Source organism: Delphinapterus leucas, chromosome 4, assembly GCF_059928025.1.
Source record: "Delphinapterus leucas isolate spDelLeu-1000000601 "Yukka" chromosome 4, BTC_Dleu_Yukka2, whole genome shotgun sequence".
Taxonomy (NCBI): Eukaryota; Metazoa; Chordata; class Mammalia; order Artiodactyla; family Monodontidae; genus Delphinapterus; species Delphinapterus leucas.
This window is the reverse complement of record NC_143132.1, coordinates 47,780,222-47,803,088: the sequence shown is the minus strand read 5'-3', so window position 1 is coordinate 47,803,088 and position 22,867 is coordinate 47,780,222. Positions and strand designations below refer to the sequence as shown.

Here is a 22,867-nt window from a genome sequence, read left to right as displayed (position 1 = left end):
TTTAAGTAAGTGGGTTTTTGGGTACGTGGAGATGCAGGCAATGAGGCAAGTTTGTGCTCCCCCACCTCCAAGTACATTTATAAGGATGAAAAGGCAAAGACGATTATGTCTCTAAAACAAGGCACAGGGAAATATGCCAAGTCCTCTAGATCTTCCAGTGGCAGAGGCCACTGGTCATTTAATGAAGAAAAAAAGCTGATTCCTATAAAACACATGGAAAGGATACAGTTATGTGTAAGGGGTGAGATGGTCTCTATAATTGTAGTTACTTCAGAGTTAAAAGAAATAATTTCAAAGGCCAGAATGTGCTGGTTCCCCATGTCAAAGACTTTACTGCTGTGTTTGAACTCAAGTTCAGATTGAAAAAAAAAAAAGATTAAAGGCAATTGCTGGATTGCTAGTAACATGGTACCTCGGGAATGTCCATCATCCTTCTCAACTTCTGATCTCTCCAATTCCAGTCAAAAACCAGAAACTTTAAGGGGTTCAAATTAAGGCCACCTGAAAGAGACAGGGAGAGAGTTGCTACATTAAAGAACTTATGACATAAGCTTATTAAAATGATTTTTTATTCCTCTGGTTGCTTTTTTGCCTCATTTGCTCTTTTTTCCCCCAGCAACTAATCTCTGCACGTTAAGTGCTGTCCCTGTCTGATGGAAAACAAATGCAGCACTCAGAGACTTACTCTCCTTACAATCTTATCACTGATTCTCAGCGAAGCAGGGAAGCTGCTCTTGCTAAGCTCGTGAAATGCTCAAGTTCTGGCAAAGAATCAATCCCAAGCCTCCATTTCATGAAGCCCCAGAGGGTAAAGTGTCATTCCCGACAGGGATTTGATAAGACATATCCTTGCAATTTGGGATAGTGACCCTTCAGAGGAGTTGAATCCAACGGAGTCTGCGTGACTCTGAAGAGGTGAGTCGGCAGAAGGATGAGGACAGGGTTGGGAGGTTAATTTCAGGCAAAAAGGAAAATTAAGATGAATGGGCTCTATTGAAAGCCTGCTATCCTTTGAGGAGACTGGTAAACCACTTAAGGACTCATTCCTGCTGTCTTCCTGTGTATCTAGAGACAATTATGGAGTGTGGGGCTGGAGGGGACCTCAGGGGATGTCTGTTCCTCAGAGGTCTCAGAGTTGGGCAGTTAGTTTTTCCCATTCTACACGTTCTGCCCACTGCCCCAAGCTATCACACCTGGAAACATAATGAAGCCTTCCTTTATCCTTCAGCACTTCCCCTCAATATTGGCTATTTCAATAATTTCCCCTCTGCCCTAAAGACTTTTTCATGCTTCTTATAACTACAATGCCTCTTATTTAGAACTCTCTCTGTAAATTAAAAATGATGGAAATTAAGAAAGACAATGGGTTGATAGTGTTCCCTTAAAAATAATTGACTGCTGGGCTTCCCTGGTGGCGCAGTGGTTGAGAGTCTGCCTGCCGTTGTAGGGGACACGGGTTCGTGCCCCGGTCCAGGAAGATCCCACATGCCGCGCAGCGGCTAGGCCCGTGAGCCATGGCCGCTAAGCCTGCGCATCTGGAGCCTGTGCTCTGCAGCGGGAGAGGCCACAACAATGAGAGGCCCGCGTACTGCACAAAAACCCCAAAAAACAAAAACAAAACAAAAAAAATAATTGACTGCTGATGGGACAGCAAACAGGTACAGCCTCTCTGGAAGGCAACTGGACATTATATAATAGGAGCTTTAAAATGCTTACTGTTTGATAAAATAATTCTCCTTCTCTGACATATCCCAATAAAACACCAGAAACTTAAGCATAGTTACTTATAAAGATGATCACTGTGTATTACTTATAATAGCAAAACAAATTAGAAACAACCCAAATATCCTACCATAATAGAATTGCTAAACACCAATATAACTTGGGGTCAATATCCAAAATATATAAAGAACTCATACAACTCAAGGGCAAAAAACCAAATGATTTGGGGCTTCCCTGGTGGCGCAGTGGTTGACAGTCTGCCTGCCGATGCAGGGGACATGGGTTCGTGCCCCGGTCCGGGAAGATCCTACATGCCGCAGAGCGGCTAGGCCCGTGAGCCATGGCCGCCGAGCCTGCGCGTCCGGAGCCTGTGCTCCACAACGGGAGAGGCCACAGCAGTGAGAGGCCCGCATACCGCAAAAAACAAACAAACAAACCCCCCCCCAACCAAAACCCCCAAATGATTTGATTTAAAAATGGGTGGAGGAACTGAATATACAGTTTTTCCAAAGGAGACATCCAAATGGCCAATAAGTACATGAAAAGGAGCTCAACATCACTAATCATCAGGGAAACACAAATCAAAACCACAATGAGTTATCACCTCATACCCGTTAGAATGACTTATCAAAAAGACAGGAGATAACAAGTACAGGCAAGGTTATGGAGAAAAAGGAACTTGTGTACTGCTGGTGGGATTGTAAATTTGTGCAGTCATTATGGAAAACAGTATAGAGGTTTCTCTAAAAATTAAAAATAGAACTACCCTATGATCCAGCAACTCCACTTCTGGGTATATATCCAAAGGAAATGAAATCACTGTCTTGAAAAGATATCTGTACCTCCCATGTTCACTGCTACATTAATTCCAAAAGCCAAGATTTGGAAACAACCTAAGTGTCCATTGACAAATGAATATATAAAGAATATGTCACACACACACACACAAACACAGCAATATTATTCAGCCATAAAAAAGAAGAAAATCCTGCCACTTGTGACAACGTGGAGGGACCTTGACAGCATTATACTAAGTGAAATAAGTCAGATAGAGAAAGACAAATACTGTATGATCTTACATATATGTGGAATCTAAAAAAAAACAAAAAACAAAAATGAACTCATAGGTACAGAGAACAGATTGGTGCTGGGTGCCAGAGGTAAGAGGTGGGAGAAATAGATGAAGGTGGTCAAAAGGTAAAAACTTCCAGTTATAAGATAAATAAGTGCTGGGGATGTAAAGTACAGCATGGTGAGTATAGTTAACAATGCTGTACTGTATATGTGAAAGTTGCTAAGACAGTAGATCCTAAAAGTTCTCATGACAAGAAAAAAAATTGTAACGATATGAAGTGACTGATGTTAACTAAACGTACTGTAGTAATCACTTTACACATCACATATACCAAATCATGTTGTACACCTTGGCCAATACAATGTTGTATGTCAATTATATCTCAACAAACTGGGAAAAACCTCAATAGAATATTATGCAGCCATTAAAAATGAAAAATTAAAACTATTTGATGACAAGCAAAGTTCTCATGGGATATAGTAAGTAGAGAAGACAGGTTATAAAGTTATGATATGCAGTATGATCTCCATTTATAAAAAATGTAGATAAATGCATAGAAAAAAGACTGAAAGGAAATATATTTAATATTAACTAACAAGACATTACCTCTAAAGTGACCTATTTTCTTTTCTGTACCTTTTTGCATTTTACAAAGGCTCTTATAATTAGAAAATCCCTTTCCTTATTAAATAAAACAATACAATTCTGTCTGTAAGTGTACTGATCCCAATGTTATGGAATACCTTTTGATGTTTGGAAACTCTCCTTAATATATCATATATATAAACATCTTAAGTCATAAACAGCTATATAAAATGAGTTATGTGCCATTTGTCTTGCTTTGTTAGACTTTCAGTTTTTGGAGCGCTGGAATTGTTCTCTTTAAACACTTTGTATGTAGCCTAACATCTGTAGTCAATGAATATTAAACCATTCATCCAATCAGAATCAGAAGAGTTATTTTCATTAGTATTATAAATAAATCAACAGCTCCTTAAATGATTTTTCCACTCCTTAGATGAAATAAGCTTTCACAGTGAGTTTTCAAAACTCTGTAGAAATATAATTTCAACAGTCTGGACAACTTCGTTTTCTCTCTCTCTCTCTCTCTCTTTTAAATATTAAATATGGAGAAGAGTGGCCCTGTTGCCTGCGGGAGCTGGCGGCACATACAAAACATGTGGAATCCAGGAAGGGGAGAGGTGAGTCTTTGGCTAAGAGCTGTGGGAGAGGGAGGGCGCATCTCTGGACTCCCAGCTGCCCAGCCAATCTCTCCCACCTCCGCGTCTCATGGATGGACTATGAGCACCTCTCACCTGCGCCTTCGCTTCCAACACCCTCCTAGGGCCACAAGACAAAAATCCAGCCAATCACTGTGCAAGGGCCTTCCTCCAAAATCTGACTTTCTTTCCAACTGAAGCACAGGCTACCACAGCCCACGAAGTCTCCAACCAAGAAAAGTGGTCTCTTTAATAAAAGTAATAACTAGTATCTGTTGAGTTCTTAAGGTGTAACACTCACCGTGTTTAGCTTTTTATTGGCATAACAATCATTTGAGGTAGGTGCTATTACTATCTATGGCATTCAGATAAAGAAACAGTTTTAGAAAGGTTAAGAAACCTGCCAAGTCACAGAGCTGGTAAGCTGCTGGACCTGGGATTTGCATCCATAGATTTGAGTCTATAATAGGGGCTCTTAACCTCAACACGTATTGACTATTTATTGTCTCCTTTGGATATACCCCATGTATCTGCCTGCCTGCTTTTGATTCAGCTGTTGTCCCATTCCTGAATGCTTTTCTCACATCTCCATACTTTAAAGTATATTAAAAAGATCCTATTTTAATCCTACCCATACTTCAAAGATCAGTTAAAGATCCTTTCCTCTGTAAAGACTTCCCTGCAGATTCAGCCACCATAACAATCTCTCCCTCATTTCAACTCCTGTAGGACTTAGAAGTGCTTGTTTGGACCTTGGCATTTACTGCCTCATGTCGTCAGTCTCATCTTATGCACATTTATCTCTTCAATTGGATCAGGAGCTCCTGGAGGGGGAAAGCCTCTGGAACCAGGAAGGCCTAGAATGAGAAATCTTGGAAGGGGCTACATGACCCTCCAAGCTTCAGTTTTCTCTCATAAGAAATAAGAATACTAGCCTGCAAGGATGCTTTGAGTACTAAATGAGATATGTGAGGGTGTCTAGCACAGCACTGAGTACAAGTAGGAACTCAAAAAATATTTGTTTCCCTTCCTTGCCTGGGGCCACTAAGTTTGCTACTTCCTTGTAATTGCACACACCTCTGCATATAGTGTTTTCACTTACCCAAGGTCTTCATCTGGAGAGAAACACTAGTAATTTTAGCTCTTGTTTGCTTCCTTGCAAATGGCCATCTCTATACTGAGATATTATATTGATGAACACGTTACTTTTAGATACGTAAAAATCCAGGAATAGCTCCAGGCAGTTATAAAATAAAGTTGTTAAACAAGTAATTTGGAAATGAGTATTTAAAAGAAATCTTTAATCTGTCTGGCAGGTAAGGTAGAACATGTACTAAGATCATCAGCAGGTCAGCAGGTTTTTAGGTTACTGGCTTTGAGAAGGTCAACAAACTATAAAAACCCACCGGTGGGGTTTCCCTGGTGGCACAGTGGTTGAGAGTCCGCCTGCCGATGCAGGGGACACGGGTTCGTGCCCCGGTCTGGGAGGATCCCACATGCTGCGGAGCGGCTGGGCCCATGAGCCATGGCCTCTGAGCCTGCACGTCCGGAGCCTGTGCTCCGCAATGGGAGAGGCCACAGCAGTGAGAGGCCCGCGTACCGCAAAACAAAAACAAAAACAAAAAAAAACCCACTGGTGGATGACGTCTGGAATACTTTCTGGGTAAAGCACTAAAAGAGAAACACATTCGCAAGAAGTGTTCTACAGTGCTTGTATTTCATCCATAGAAACTGCATTTTTGTTTCAACATATCTTCTATACCAGCCCTCAATTGGAATGGGAGTCTTGGGGAGCCGAGACTCAATTAAGTGAGAGGGAAATATTCAACACATTCAGCTATACAAATTCCGGAGGCTGCAAATCGGTGGAATAGATTGTGGACCCATTAAACTGCTTAAAGCAACTGGAATTTGAATGTATTTAGATGGGCATAAGTACCGCAGTTTGCCACAGTCCTTATCATTCCCTATTGTACTACACCTACTGGCTGGCTTTAGGGACTAAAGGCTAAGTTTCCAACTCCTGAATTAACACAGAGGTCTGATTTCACTACATCACACATGTGGTTTCCCAAACTCACATGGGCGTTAGGCAAACACTCAGCTCTGAGTAGGACTATCACTACCTCTTTTCATACCTTGTTTAATGAGTTCTTTAATCCTCCCTGGAGTTCCTACACCCAGGTGTACCACACGCTTCTCCAGCAATTTTACCTGCTCCTGGACCTATTCCAAAATGGAAGAGAACAAAGAAAAGAAGAGTCATTGGAAAGTTCAATCATAGTCCAATTTAGAGCATTTAATCTAAAAGCTAAGAAAGTAAAAAAGCAAAAGGGGCTACTCTTGTTTAGGGTCAACTTCCAGGGCAAAGAAGGTTAACATCAAGACAGAAGAGCATCTCCCCGGGAAACTGGTTAAGTCTCCAAAGAGTCCAGGGCTCAAACCTCAGCTTCCGTACAGAAACCTCAGAGCACAGAGGAGTAGTGACTGTTGTGGGAGCAGAGGCAGGGAACACAAAGAAAATCGGAACGGTCGTTCAATATGTTACAAAAGGAAGGCACCAAAGAACATGCTTCCTAAGGAGATACGGAAAAGAGGCTGAAGTGAAACAACCGAGGTCTGGAAGTGGCCCTTAAGGATCACTTCCATCCCCAACTAGGAACCACAGGCCCTTGCTTACCTTTATGTGTTTTGCGAATAATTTCATGACTTTGCTGTCTCCTCTGAATGCGGTCATTGACCTGATGAAAAGCAATAGATTTATGCAGAAGAAAAATCACTCATTCAGGGCCATGTGGACCACTTATTACATCTTAAGTATTACACCATATTTATTCAAAATAATATGCACATTTATGTGTGTCTATATGTACATATGTATGTGGATAGATATGCACACACAAAATTCTGATTTTCAGGTTAGTCCATCTCTGGAATGAAAGTGGGGTGGCCTTTAATCAGGCATGCATCTGGGTTGGCTTCTAAGTCTCAGGTACACGGTTAACTTTACTTAGGTTTCCTTGATTATTGAAACATGTGGATTTGCCCTTCACTTGTGTTAAAATGAAAACCACAGTCCCAAAATGGTGTCACTCATGCTAAAAGCCCATGATACCAAAACCCAGATTTAATACTTCATCTAATTGCAGTTTCAACTTTTCTGAGAAATGTAATCTTAATCAACCAGTCTGGAATCTCTGGTCAAGCACCAGTAAGGTAATCTGTCCTGTGGGCCCTTTCCATACCAGAGAGGAACATAAAACCCTTGCCATTTCCTCCCCCCCCACCACCACGCAAAAGAAGATGTCATGGCCTAAAACGTAGTCTTTCTTTTCTTTTGTTAATGGCTCCGTTGCTCCACCCTTTTTCCTTTCTTTTCTGGCTGCGCTGTGCAGCATGTGGGATCTTAGTTCCTGACCAGGGATCGAACCCGTGCCCCCTGCATTGGGAGCGCAGAGTCTTAACCACTGCCAGGGAAGTCCCTCCACCCTTTCTCCTATTAAAAACTTTCATTTTGCACAACCCCTCGGAGTGCCCTTCTAGTTGCTGGCTGGGTGCTGCCTGATTCATGAATCATTGAGTTAAGCCAATGTGATCTTCAAATTTACTTGGTTGAATTTTGTTTTTTAACACCTGTAATACAAAAGTTCTGTATTTTAGGTCCCTGGCAGAGAATTTATCTTCAAACTCTGCAGTATAGTTCCTATAAAAAAATTGTTTGTGAGAAATATCTTAGCAGTGATGTCAGCCTGTGCTCTACAGAGCCCAAGGGCATGTACGAAGGTCTGTGTGTGGCTGCCCTGCGGGGACAGGGATAAGCTAGCAGGGAGAAGCAGGAGGGCTTATGTCCTTCATTCAGACCAGTCCCCCTACTTTTATGGACTTTGCAGAGTGAGCTTATCTGTAAAATCTTACATGTGGAAATGCTTCGGGTATAAATGGGTATAAAATGGGTATAAAAGAACAATCTTCTGGTTGATGTTTGGGAATAGAATATGGGAATACTGCTCAGAATATTACTTTCCTTTATATATCATTAATATGCTTGAGAAATATTACCGACCAGTAGGAATAAATGAATTTACAAAATAGTGACTCATGCTACACACGTTCTGTTGCACTCGAGTCTGTACTTACACATGAGCTTTCTCCATGGCGAGGTTAACTAAGGAGACAATGGGGCAACTAAGGGACATATTTAACATGATTCATGGTTCTCAAGAGAACAGATATTCTTACAAAAGTTAGAATTATTCAATATTAGCCTTTATGAATAGGGTTTGTTATGCCTGCTCAGAAATCACCTTCTGCAAATCACCTAACCTTGAAATGGATCATAATATTACTGAAGACATAAAGAAACACTGAGAATTGGCAAATGAAGTACAACATAGTCCTTCTATGCCCATCAGAAAGGCATTTATGTACGGTAAAAACTCAAATCAATGTGACAACTTGTTTTTAAGAGGCCACCTCCAGGCCAACTTCTTTGCCATTAGTGTTTGAATCTGAAATGAGTTCTGTGGGTAGTCTTTAAAACACTGAAATGTCAATGTGAATTCTTATGATTTCAGAACCAGCAAGTACGGCTGCCCAGAAGCAGCTGGAGTCTTGAAGATCAATTATGTTTGGAGCAGAAATAGTTAAAAGAAACACTTTCGTTTTATTGAAAGGGTGTGTGATACAATTTAACGTGTGTGCCTAGCAGAAAGGTTCTGAAGGACGATTAACAAAGCTTAAAAAACTACTTTTCTAAATTCATGGTCAGATTAGCTCATTTAGAAAAATAGATGCTAAATAACTACCGAGAGTCTACTTTGCACATTAATCTATTTGATCAAGTTCCTTTTTCTTTAGGACTTGGATTTTCCTGTTTTGTCTCTGGTCAAAGCCCAGTGCAGAGCCTGGCCTTGGGAGAGGGTGAGTCCCAGGAAATCCCATTTTACTCTGACAGCTCTTCTCTGAAAGCTGAACGCTACTACAGATCCAGTGGAAGCCTTTTTGTTTATTCTACAAAAGCTACAGTAAATGAAAAGGTATGTGAAGGCACTTAGTAAAGCACCGACAAACTGTCTTTAAAACATAATTTTCACATATAAATTTTTGGTCCACTTGGCATTTATCTCGGTATAAGGAGTGAGATATGGAACACAGCTTAATTTTTTAGATGGCTACCCAGTTGTTCCAATACCAATTATTAAATAATCCATCTTTCCCTACAGATTTTTCACTTTTGCCATATCCTGTACTTTCATATGCATATGGGTCTATTTCTGAACTTTCAGTTCTGTTCCACTGTTCTGATCTGTCACACATGTGCCAGTTCCATACTCTTAATTATTGAGACTTTGTAATATGTTTTTTTTAAAAAAATCTGATAGATACTATAGGCATAGTATCCTCACTAGTATTCTTTTTTAGAATTTCGCCAGCTATTTTTCTTCTGTATTTTCTCATATGAACATAGAACTAGTTTATCTAGTTTAAAAAACAATTCTATAGGAGTTTCATTGGGAATCTGTGAAATTTGTAGATTATTCTAGGTAAAACAGACATCTTTACGTTGAATCTTCCTATTCAACAATATCGTACTCCTTTCTGTTTAAGATCTGCTGCATCCCTTATGCAATATTTTCTTCATCTAAATTTTGGCTAGTTTTTTCCTTGGCGTTCTATTTTTTCTTGTTACTATTTTAAATTAGATCTTTTCTTTCATTTATTTCTCCAACTGGTTATTGCTTGTATGATCTCCCTGCTTTACCCTTGTGTGTTCTCCACACAGCAGCCAAAGTGATCCTTTAGAATGATTATTCAGATCATGTGACTTCTCTGCTCAAAATCCTCCAATGGCACTCCATGTCAGGGCCTTTTGTACCTATGTCCCCTCTGCCTGGAACACTTTTCTTCCAGATATCTGCTTGGCGTTCTCATTCACTTTGTTTAAGTCTCTGCTCATAGGTCAATCTCCTAAGAGGCTTTCTGTGACTACCCTTTTAAAAGTAGCCCCCATCTTTTTCTATCCATTTGCCATGCTTTATTTTTTTTCCTACATAACTTATCACTACTTGACATTATAATGCATATTTATTTGTTTATTGTCTGCCTCCCTTACTGGAAAGTAGGTTCCATGAGAGAGGGGACTCTGTATATTTTATTTATTGCTGCTCTCCAGCATATAGAACCTGTCAGCTCGGCACATATCAGTTACTCAGAAAACAGTTACGAAATGGAACAGGTGAAGCTTTCAACCTAATGAGCTCCAGGGCTCGGATGGCAGAGCCACAGATAATCAGCATCAGGACCGATTTCTTCTCACTGTGGTTTTTCCGAAGTTTCACCCATTTAGGGCAGACTGAAAAAAGACGATGAGAAAAATATTACCCTAAATATAGCAAAATAAAGCCTCCAAAGTTGAATATCCCCCAATTACTTCTTTGTTATTGCTTAAGTAAAATAAAATATGAGCACTGTTTAGATTCTATTCTCTGGTTATTCTAGATATTAAACTAAAATGAAATATCATTAACTTATACCACAAAACATATAATATGCCAAGTAGCTAAATGTGACCACTTTTAGGACTAAGTTTGTACAAAAATAAAAGGAAAATTTAAAAAGTTTGTAATAATACAACATTTTCTATATTTTAATTTATGTTTGTTTTTTAAAGGCAGTGTTGACTAAACGGGAAAAGAACTGATTTAAAAATGCTACATTTGGGGGCTTCCCTGGTGGCGCAGTGGTTGAGAATCTGCCTGCCGATGCAGGGGACACGGGCTCGTGCCCCGATCCGGGAAGATCCCCACATGCCGCAGAGCGGCTGGGCCCGTGAGCCATGGCCGCTGAGCCTGCGCATCTGGAGCCTATGCTCCGCAATGGGAGAGGCCACAACAGTGAGAGGCCCCTGTACCACAAAAAAAAAAAAACAATAAAAAAAATAAAAATGCTACATTTTAAGGACTTCCCTGGTGGTACAGTGGTTAACAATCCGCCTGCCAATGCAGGGGACACAGGTTCGAGCCCTGGTTCGGGAAGATCCCACATGCTGCAGAGCAACTAAGCCCGTGCGCCACAACTACAGAGCCTGCTCTCTAGAGCCCGCGAGCCACAACTACTGGGCTCACGTGCCACAACTATTGAAGCCCACGCGCCCAGAGCCCGTGCTCTGCAACAAAGAGAAGCCATCACAATGAGAAGCCCGCGCACCGCAAGGAAGAGTAGTCCCCGCTCACGGCAGCTAGAGAAAGCGTGAGTGCAGCAACAAAGACCCAACGCAGCCAAAAATAAATAAATAAATAATGCTTCATTTTAAAGGGACACTCAGCATAAGATATAAAATGGAAATGATATTAAAACAGCAAACATTTATTAAACACTGATACTGTGCTATGCACTTTACATAACTTTTTTAGTTCTCATAATCCATTGAGATTGATTCCATTATTACCTACATTTACATTTGCTGAATTTGAGGCTAAGAAAGGTTTATGAACTCAAGCTGAGTGTCATCAGAATTGGTTAGAATTTGAAAAAGGAATGTTAAATCACCATGTCTAAACTATTTCATTGTTGGTCACAATAAATGACTACCTAGCATGAATAATCTAGTTATTACTGCCTACATTCAATCGAAAAGATCAAATTAGATTGTCTGTGCAATAGCCATGGTCTGAATTCTGAACATGGGAACAGAATTTCAGAACCTCAGAGATGGGTTCAAGATCACATAGTCCAACTTCCTTGTCTTTCAGATAACAAAATAGAGTCCTGGAGGAGTCCTCAGTGACTTGTGCCAAGTCAAATAGCAAATTGATGGGGTACCTGCAACTAGAACACTGAGAATTCTCTGGATTCCAGGAGCAATACTTCTAATGTGTTGTAAAACAAAAACAAGACCAAAACCCAAATCCCCAATACCAGAGAGAAACAAGAATAAATTTAAATAAATAAAAATTAATAACAAGATGGACCTAAAAAACCTTCATTTAAGATCCATTTAAGATGGAAACTTGATTTTAAATGAAGTTTTAAAAGTTTTTATTTTAAAGAGATACATCTAATGTTTTAATGGAAATAATAAAACTTGATGAATAATTTTTTAAAAAATGAGTTTACTTACTTTCTTTTAGATATGATGAAAGACTGTGAGTCAAATCATTGGCCTTGAGGAAGCAGGAGTCTAGAAATACGAGAAACATGCTTTGTAGAGGATTTCGCAAACACATACTCAAAATAGATTACATGTGAATGGTGTATTCTTGAATAGGTTGTACAACATTAATGAATTGGGGACTCATATATTTTAAAGTTGTCTAGCATTTAAAACAACAGCAGCAGCAACAATAAGTAAACTTTAAACTGTCCATCATTTCTTAGAGTAGTGAAACAGAAGCTTGTATCATTCAATGGACTAATGAAGCATCTTTATTTTCAAATCCATGGAATAGGCAATATACAAAGGCAAAGCTGAAATAGCTAACAAATCTATGTGGAGATGCTCAAACTCGTCATCATAGAAATGCAAATTAATACAAAATGAGATAACACTTTGCACACACTTTAGAATGGCAACTGTTAGAAAGATATATATACCAAGTGTTGCTGAGAATGTAGGATGATGGAAGCTCTTTGTGAACTGTAGGTAGAGGTGTAAAGTGGTATCGCTATCCTGGATGGTAGTAAAATTAAGGTGTTTATACCCTATGACCCCAGGATTACATTCCTGAGTAAATAATGGAAAGAAATTCTTGTGTAGTCTGTAAAGAGACATACTCAAGTATATTCATACTAGCATTATTTGTAATATTGGGGAACTAGAAGCAACCTAAAGGTCCATATCGGAGAAAACAGATGAGCAACATGTGGTCAATGAAATCATTGGAATACTATGTAGCATTTTAGAAGCAATGAAGTAGATGTACTTAAAGCTATACAGGTATCTTGAAAAAGTGCTAAGTGAGGAAAGAAACAGAATGAGAGGTTCAGCACAACATCATTTAAATAAATTGTAAAATGTATCCACACACAACAATATGATATATTTTACAAGAACATATGCATATTTAAAAAGGTATAGTAACATTATGCCTATGGAGAAAGGAATTTGGAGTGTGGATGGGGAAAAGAGGGAATAATGCATCAAAATACAACATTAACATAACACAGCACAACAACACAATGAAAGAATGGAACGGGCTACAATAAAACATAGGAGCCTTGCTCAACCAACAATGATCATGGTCTAGCAATTATGTAGTATTATTAACTCTGTACCTAAGATGTATAAAAAAGCAACATAATGTTTAGCATCCTAATTCATTATAGCAGAAGAAGTCTGTCTATAAACATAGCAGTGTGTTAGGGAGTAAACTATCACTAAATTAAATGAAACTTATGCTGTGCCCCAGCATATATAACTCACAATATGTGAGTAACCAACTTCAAAGATGTTGCCCCCTATACTGTTGTTGAGCCTTTGATGGTCTTTAAAACTGTAATCTCCCAAGCCTGGATATGACCAGACTCACCTGGAGAACTTTACAAAAAATACAGATTCCTGGAATGGACTCCCCCTTGCTCAATAAGTCAGAATTCCTTGGGGCTGGGCCTGGGAATTTGCTTTTTAAGTTCCTGGGTGATTCAGTTGCGGCTAGCTTACAGGCATTTAGCACTGATCTAAACCACACTGCAGCTCTCAGGAGGACAGCTGAGTTAGCTCTAAGTGATTCCTGCCTCAAAACTCTAATTAAGTTCCCATGTGTATGACATTAACAATGTACATGCACAGTATTAATTGAAAAGACATGTTGCTGCCCTACAGACACAAACAACTTCAAACCACAACCAAGTTAGACACTCAGCAAACTAAATAGGAACAATATTTTATTACTTATATCCATCTTGTATTTATGCCCCTTCCTGAGACTGTTCCAGATAGCCCATGGCGTGCCCCTCCTCTCAAATAACAGAGACCTCCTCTGTGTCCTTGGTCCTGACAGTGTAGTGATGGGTGTTTTCTCTAAAACCTTCTTATGATGCCTTTGTTCACTGTGGCTCAGAATGGCCTAATTTCTTAACTGAAAATGAAAACCTGTTCCTTTTGGCTATAGCAGTATTTTTAACATATTTTAAACATTTTCCCCTCAGCCAACCATGACCACACATTCTTGCCTAACTATATTACTGCACTCTAATGATGATATAATATAATGTAAACTCAGTATGGAAATCAAATGACTCCTTAAAGGCTTTTTCTTCTGACTTTTGACTCTCTACAATTCTAGCAAATTACAATGTTCCATGAGGTTACAGAGTAGCAGTGGTCCCATTATCTTACAAGTCCTTATTCAGGTGAAGGCAAACTCTAACAAAGAACTAGAAGGGAAAATTGACCACTGAGTCAGAGTAAAATCAAACTTCAGTTAAACATTGAAGAGGCTTTGTTATAATACCTGGTTCCTGAGGATAGAAGAGCCAGGACCTAACTCTCCTCCTGAGGAGCTGCTGTGCTGAGAAGAGTGGTTTCTAACTGCTGTTGGGCTTTCTGATCTCAGTAAGTAGAAAACTCCAGAACTCGCTCATGTGGAAATGGGTTCCTTCAATTCCCTAAAGGGTGTTCCTTTTGGAAAAGGAACAGACAGGGGTACTGATGTCTCCAACCCAACGTGCATTTAAAACACATACAAACACACACACACACACACACACACACACACACACATCATTTTATGAAAGAGTTATAAAAATTCAGGGTATGGGATGTTTTTCAGCTTCTCAAGCCTCTAGAAAGCATAAAGTTGTAATGGAAAAAGGAAATCAAGCTACCCTTGACTTTTTCCAAAAGCAGTGTTAGATATCTCTAGTAGTCTATATATAGAGAGCTCATCTGAAGCAGTGGTGCACAAACCCTCTGCAGTTTGATTTTATGACATCTTTTCTTCAATCTCTGTGCAAAAGAGTTACAGGTTATACCATTATTTTGAAATTAATTAAAACTGGTTTTTAAAATAATTTTCCAATATCTTTTAACTTAATTATAAATATCTAAGGCAGTAGATCTCAAATGATAATAGGCTTAAGAATCACACAGGGCTTCCCTGGTGGCGCAGTGGTGGAGGGTCCGCCTGCCAATGCAGGGGACACGGGTTCGTGCCCCGGTCCAGGAAGATCCCACATGCCGCGGAGCGACTGGGCCCATGAGTCATGGCCGCTGGGCCTGCGCGTCCGGAGCCTGCGCTCTGCGGCGGGAGAGGCCACAGCAGTGAGAGGCCCATGTACCGCAAAAAAAAAAAAAAAAAAAAAAAAAAGAATCACACAGGGTGAGGTGTCAGCCTTGCTAAAAATGCAGAATTTTGTCCCTATCTTTAGATGGTTTACTTGAAAAAAGTCTTGACTGGGACCCAAAATACTACCCTAAAAGCAAAACCATGACTAGATATCCATGATAAGGGCAACAACAAAACTAAGATGTTATTAAAGCTAAAGTTTTTATCTATAAAGGATGAGTAAATTAATTATCTATACTTTTGAATGTGTGCTTTATCTTTTTTTAATTTAACTTCTATCCTCATTAAAATTCTTATTCATTGAAGAATCTGTCCAAAAAAATGTACACCCAATACCTTTTGAATAAAAATTACAAATCCTTCTATTAGACTGAACGAATACCAGTTAGCATCTGAATGAAGAAATCATCCAACAGTTAAAACTATTAGGTTGAGGAAAGGAGTACTAGCACGTGGAAATATATTAATTAGAAGGAGTAACAACAAGGAAGCCTGGCTGTACCTGGTAGGGTTAGTTCTTCTAATTCAATCACTGAGCGGTTGCTGCTATAATAGTCTTTCATCAGCTTCTGTAGGTCTTCAGGTGTCCCTGGTTTTGGCTCTGATTTTGCAAGAACATCAGTAATTTTCTTCTGATGAGAAAGAAGTAAAAATGGGAAGACAGATTTTAGGATGGCATTTGGCTTAGGATAGGTTGATTCCTCTGGCATTTAAACTGTAAGTAGGTTCTGTGATAGCCAGGTGTGAATGGGAGTTCTAATAAACACACTTGAGAAAACTTAAAAGATACTTCTTGGACATAACTACTGCTTTGAAAAATGAATGGATGATCTAAAAGACTCCTTATAACTCTTGGTCTCTGCTAGTAGAACTAAAAATTTTGCAGGAGTCTATAATAGGCTACAATTTTCTGTTAAAAGTCAATAAATCTTGTTGCTTGTGGAAACCTCCTTTTAAGCCTCAGAAAATGTGTATTCCTGGGAGAGTAGAATTTTGAGAATTTCTTGTGTAACCTGGTTCTTAAGGCACTGAGTCTCAGTTTGGATTTCTGGGATTAAAGTAAGAGTTGCAGGACTAATCTCAGCAAAGGAGGACACTAAATAGGGGCACTTGAGACCCTCAATTCTCAAGTCTTGGGAGAGACATCTTGAATTGGCCCTATGGAAAGCAGAACAGGATACTTTACAACATCTATTTTGATTTGGACTTATTTGTGTAGCATTTACTGAATGTCTGCAATGTACTAGGAATGCACAATTGTTCATTTAACTTTCATCATAAACTTCCCTTCTTATTTCTTCCTAGTATTTCACCAAAAATCCAGAAAGAGCCCTTCCTTGCCTTCTACCCCAGCTTTTCCCCCCTCCTTCCATACTATCTTCCTTTTCATACCACTGCCAAGAACGGTCAAAGTTCTGTCAAATGAATTAACTTTAAAAGAACACGTCATCCGTGGGCACATTTTAGCATGACCTCAGCCAAGGCTAAACTAGCTAGCTGGAGTTCTGACCTTGAACCCCAAGAACTTAACACTCCTGAAGGCCATTAGTGTCAAACTATCAAAGAGAAGTTAAAAGTCGTTTCTTTAAGGACTTGCCAAAACTCAGCCAATTTGGCATTTCCCATCCTCCTATTTGGCCATGTGCAGGCAAGGAAAACATATGCACACACACTCTGTTTTCTAAAAGCTTGCTGTTAAGTAATTGGTTTGAGTCCATCTTGTTTCCTCTAATCCCAATCGCATTTCCTCTGCTGACTACAGCAGTAGACCCTTCTTGGCAGGGAGAGAATTACATTGCTGTTTTGACAACTGTGGTGGAAGGTCAAAGCTAACCACACTTTCGGGCTTCCCTGGTGGTGCAGTGGTTAAGAATCCACCTGCCAACGCAGGGGACACAGGTTTGAACCCTGGTCCACGAAGATCCCACATGCCACGGAGCAACTAAGCCCGTGTGCCACAACTACTGAGCCTGTGCTCTAGAGCCCACGTGCCACAAATACCGTAAGCCTGGGTGCCTACAGCCTGTGCTTGAAAGCCCACGCACAGCAACGAACACCCAACGCAGCCAAAAATAAATTAATTAATTAAATAAATTTATTAAAAAAAAAGCTAACCACACTTTCTTCAAGGCTGAGCCATAAGAAAGTTTGTATAGGAGCAACAGAGTTTTCTGTATGTTCACAGGCAAGTCTTAAAACGCAAGGGGAGCCTTTTGGTTTAAATTATCATTTGAAATTAGAGTCAGAAATGCCTTATACTTACACTACTTTCATCTGCTTATTATTTTCTTTTTATTAATACTTTAAGACATAAGGCTTTTAAAAAATGAAATGGGTAAGAAAAGAAGGTTGGTAAATTTCTTTTCTTGGACAGAGCCAGACGGGCCAGAGGGCAGGAGAGCTCTGGGCCCCTTTTAGAATTAGAAACCCCTGTCTGACTTCTAACCACAGTGAAAACACAGGGTGGGTAACAAAGATGTTTGGTATCCACAAGACTGAAATAGGAATTAGAAGGATTTATTTTTAGCTCCAACAGAAACACTTATTACTAGTGACCTTAGGAAAGTCACCAAACCTCAATGAATTTTACAATTTTTGCATATCTAAAGTGGGGATTACAATAATTGCCTCATCAAAGTACACTATATAACAATGTGATAGAAACCATGTGGGGCTGTACCATTGTAAAAAATTATTAATATTACCTTTTTCCTCTTCCTGGTCTTGGTGGCATCTTCATTTGTTTCCTTTGGTTGTATCAAGAAACATTCTTTAGGCTATAAAGAAATGTAAATGAGAAAACTTTCACCTTAGCATGATGAGGTGTCAACTAATGGTATGAATCCCAAAGTATCAATATCTACTGTCATGCATGTATTCTTCAGAGTATCTTGGACAAAGAAATGTTGGAAAATCCACTGAAGGCTATTATGCAGGGGCCGAGCTGAGAGAATTTGTAAAAGTGAGAAAGTGCAGATGACTTAAGACTGGAAAATCTTTGAACAAAGGTCAAAATGTGTGAGTAAGTGTATATATGTGTTTGAGGTGGTGGTACAGGGTATTAAAGATGGAAGACAGTGGCTAGGTTTGGAAAATACAGGCAGAAAGAGATGTGATTAAAATTAAGATGTAGTAAAGAAGTCTTTGACTAGAATGACTGGTGTTTCCAGGAACTAGCAATGTGTGAGTCTGTATTTCCAAGTCACTGACTTATCATTTTGTTATTCATTCCTTTCCTCTCCTCAATAGGCACAGAAAATCTGAAGTAGGATATATTTACTTATATTTTTATGAAACCAGCTGCACCAAATGTCTTATCTATAGTGACTACAAAATGAATGTTTCTGCTTATGGTCTGACAAAAGCCTCAACACCATGGCATCCTGAGTAATTGATTTTGCCTGTTGCCTTGACCCCTGGAGTACCCTATATAGTTTAGTGCTATTTTTACCCTAAGGATTTGTTTTTTGTTTTGTTTTGTTTTAGTGTAGAAAAACAGGAAATTTGGACTAAGACCTTGATTTATAAAATAGAATGCTTCAGATTCCATATTTATTAATCATAGGCAGTTATATAAAATGTTTCCTGTACTAGATCTTTTATGCAACATTTTCAAACAAGTTGCCAAGTAAGACATAAAATATAAGTGAAAACTTATTCTGAGTTTTTTCTTGATTAAGTTTCCATTCCAACTAGAGAGTACTCAGTTTAAGCTGGTAAACTACTAACTAAAGCAATCTTGTCTCTACTGGCTCTGTTTAAAATGATTACAGATGAAGCTTTCTATTAAAGTTTCCAGATAGCCTACAGATTAAGAATGCCTATGGCCTGAATCCAGAGAGATATAATGCTATGTAATTTCTTCAAGACATGGGGCCAGGACCAGCAGTTTCTAGGCTCTGTTTCAGTTATAGAGAAGTAGATTCAAAAGGCTCAGGATTAAAGTAATACGGGAATCTTGAAATTTCAGCTGCTTCTCAGTTAAAAGAAAAAACCTGCAAAGTACAATTGCATCATAGCTAAAGAAAATAGATATTAGGGCCTCTCTTATTTAGAAAGTTAAGCTGTCTTGTGGATGCAGATACACGCTAATTTGATGCCAATTAGAAACTGGGCCAAGGCCACTAATATGTCACAGAAGCTGCCAGACAGTCATAAGAGTCCAATTACAGATCAAGCCAACATCAGCTCATGCTGCTATGGCAAAGGCCTGGATACAATTAGTATCTCCCTAGATCCCTCAAGGCATACTTCAGTATCTTGTCCCCATTATGAAGGTTTTGGGGGGAAGCAGATGTAGACCTGTTTCATTTTCTTATTTAGCAAATGGGGGTGCTCTCTAAGAGTATGTTCAATGTGCGGGGTTTGTATTTATGCCAGGTTTACAAAGCCAGTTAAACATGACACAAATTAAATGTGGAAATGAGCTCAGTTATAAGGATATGGACTCTCCAATTCTGGAAGAAAAAATAAAAACACAATTCTGAATCACGCAAAGGAAAAAAGAAACATGCTTGACAACTGCTTTTGTCAAGATACCGTAACAGGTTTACATGTTAGGTTCAAATTCTTACATCATCTTAAAGGAAATGCAGTATGATATTTGTTTTCTGGGAGCAGTCACTTTAGCTGGTTGCAGTAGGGTGCTAATGAAGAAGCTAGTTTATGGGGTCAATTTCCATAGAAGTGAGACTACTTTATGAAGAAATACAAAGTCCATAGTATTGAAAATTCCTAAACGTTGCCAGCTGCCTTACAGATGCTGATGTCTCCCCTCAGAGAGACTAGGTAAGATGAGGAAGACTCAGGGTAGGCCAACTAACCATTTCTAGAAACTGATTCCAACAGTATCTGACTTTGGCAGTTAATAAGTAATGTCATTTCTTTATGCAGTGATTTTTAAATATGTACCCTGAGTATGAAGTTAAAGATTTAGAAGAATCACACTTGCCCAAAAATATACCAAAAAAAACTTATTAAGCTTTCAGTGAAGCAATTAATTGGGGCACGTTTTCAATTCCTTAAAGTGTCAAAAATTATATCCTTTAAGAATGAGTCTTCTGGTTTTAACCATGGCAAATCATTTTCAAAACGCTACTAAAATGAAAATAAAGGAGGGACTTCCCTGGTGGCGCAGTGGTTAAGACTCCATGCTCCCAATGCAGGGGGCCCAGGTTCTATCCCTGGTTGGGGAACTAGATCTCACATGCATGCTGCAACTAACAGTTCACATGTCTCTACTAAGGAGCCCGCGAGCCACAACTAAGGAGCCCACCTGCTGCAACTGAGACCTGGCACAACCAAATAAATAAATAAATATTTTTAAAAAATTGAAAATAAAGGAAACTGAAAATGATATAAGTCTATAAGGACGAAGAAACCAGGAGAAAGGACAACAGTAGTGGAGAGATTTCAACAACATTTTGGAAAATGGAAAGGGTTGAAACTGGATGTAAGCTATTTAGCATAGGGAGAGAGACATCTAGCACCTGGGTTTCTAGAGAGACAGATGCTAACAATAAGTGTGTCTGTTTCACCTGTTGGACTCTGAAAAGGTTCAGCAGTGGGTGGTACAAGGTACTACAGAGGGGAAAGGGTTTGAAAGAAAGAGACTGGTTGAAACTTCACGTTTAAAATGATTAGCCTCCCTCCTACACCCACCTGGCTATATCTTCTGCTCAGGCAGCCAAGCAACTATCCCATTACCGCTTCCTCTCATCTTGTTCTTCCTAACAGAAGACTGGAGATTTATGTTCTGGAGAGAATAAGAAGACCAAGAAGTCTAGCACAAGGGAGGCAGGGTAGAGGTTGAGGCTCATTTCCTTTTCCTGTCCCTGTTTCAGGATATTTCAAGAGAGGCTTATATAGTGTAGGCAGAACACTACTGAATTCTTCTCTGGAAAAATAAAATGGCCTAAGAGAAATGCCACAAGAGAGTGACATTTGGGGGTTCCATAGTAAATGTCCAGCTTTGTTATCATATCACCCTACCAAGAGGTCCACTAATTAACAAGCCCCATTTATGCACGAAAGTTTTCCATTAACTTTTTAGTGTGTTTCTCTCTAATATGAATAGACAGCTAAGGTTCATCAGACATCTAAGGAAAGTCTCCAACATCATAGCAAATAAACAAAAAAAAGAAAAAAGAACACTGAGGAAACAGAGACTGTACTTCAAAACAATTACAATTAATATTCTCAGAGAGAAGAGGGAAGAATTTTCAGCCATGAAACAAGATGCTATAAAACGAGGATGCTATAAAAAAGGAAAAAAAATAAAAAAAAACATTTAAACCTTAAAACAAATAAGAAAGTTGGGGGGCTTCCTTGGCGGCACAGTGGTTAAGAATCTGCCTGCCAATGCAGAGGACATGGGTTCGATCCCTGGTCGGGGAAGATCCCACGTGCTGCAGAGCAACTAAGCCCACGAGCCACAACTACTGAGACTGCACACTGCAACTACTGAAGCCAGTGCGCTCTAGGGCCCGCGTGCCGCAACTACTGAGCCCACGTGCTGCAACTACTGAAGCCCGCGTGCCTAAAGCCTGTGCTCCACAACAAGAGAAGGCACTGCAATGAGAAGCCTGTGCACTGCAACGAAGAGTAGCCCCCACTTGCCACAACTAGAGAAAGCTTGTGCGCACCAATGAAGACCCAATGCAGCAAAAAATTAAAATAATTAAAATAAAAATTAAAGAAAGTTGGAATAAAAATGTAGGAGGAAGGCTTGAAGATAAAGTAGAAAAAATCTCCCAGAAAGATGAAAAAATGATAAGAAAAAAATGGTAAGAAAATTAGAGAATCAGCCCAAGAGAATCAACATGCCAATAAAAGGTATTATAGAAAGTAAGAGTCATATAAAACAGTGGGGAAGAAGTAATAAAAAAATAATGTATGAAAAACTTTCCAGAACTGAAGGAAAATTTCTAGAACATGAAACTCCAAATTGAAAGCCCATTAAGTGTACAGTACAATGGATAAGAAAAATAACCATGCTAAGGAAAATCACTGTGAAATTGCAGAACATCCTGGACAAACAAAAGATTCTAAAAACTTATGAAAAGAAAAACAGTAACATACAAAATACAAAAGGTCAAAGAAAAGAATGGTGGCAGACTGTGCAACAGCAGTAATTGATGCTTGAACTCAGTAGAACAAAGCCTTCAAAATTATGGGGAAAATTTATTTGCAAATTAGATTTTTTTTTCAAATTAGATTTTTATACCCAGCAAAATTATCAATCAAGTTAAGAGGAAAAATTTCAGATTTCAGTAAACATTCTCAGATATTTAAGATCTCAAAAAATTTACTTCCTACCCACAGATACTCAAGGCTCTATTCCAGCATAATAAAGGACTAAATCAAGAGGATGACATAGGATTCAGTAAGTAGGGAGACCAATCCGGGAGGCTACTGAAGGGGCAGTAAAGAGAAGTCTCAGTTGTTCAGCAGGCCTAGAGAATAACCAATTCAGAGTGGAACAAAAGTGTGGAGATCTGTAGGAAAGAACAATAACTGATCTATTTGAGCATATGGAAAATACTGTCCATGGGCATGTGGAAGAG

The 22,867-nt window shown here is 39.2% G+C and overlaps 1 protein-coding gene across 4 annotated transcripts in view; it reads right to left on the bottom strand.

The window, feature by feature from the left end:
- The window catches only part of CMSS1 (cms1 ribosomal small subunit homolog), a 383,286-nt gene that overhangs the window by 3,101 nt on the left and 357,318 nt on the right, over window positions 1–22,867 (bottom strand). For all 4 annotated transcript variants that reach the window (XR_002646648.2, XM_022588026.2, XM_089910452.1 and 1 more), the window contains 7 exons: window positions 18,008–18,079; window positions 15,805–15,934; window positions 12,137–12,196; window positions 10,267–10,369; window positions 6,698–6,758; window positions 6,156–6,243; window positions 413–501 (listed from right to left, as the gene is read on the bottom strand). Coding sequence is in view for 3 of the 4 variants with exons in the window: in XM_022588026.2 (XP_022443734.1) it covers window positions 413–501; window positions 6,156–6,243; window positions 6,698–6,758; window positions 10,267–10,369; window positions 12,137–12,196; window positions 15,805–15,934; window positions 18,008–18,079 (603 nt within the window). In the remaining variant the exon portion in view is untranslated. The remainder of the gene's footprint in view (window positions 1–412; window positions 502–6,155; window positions 6,244–6,697; window positions 6,759–10,266; window positions 10,370–12,136; window positions 12,197–15,804; window positions 15,935–18,007; window positions 18,080–22,867) is intronic.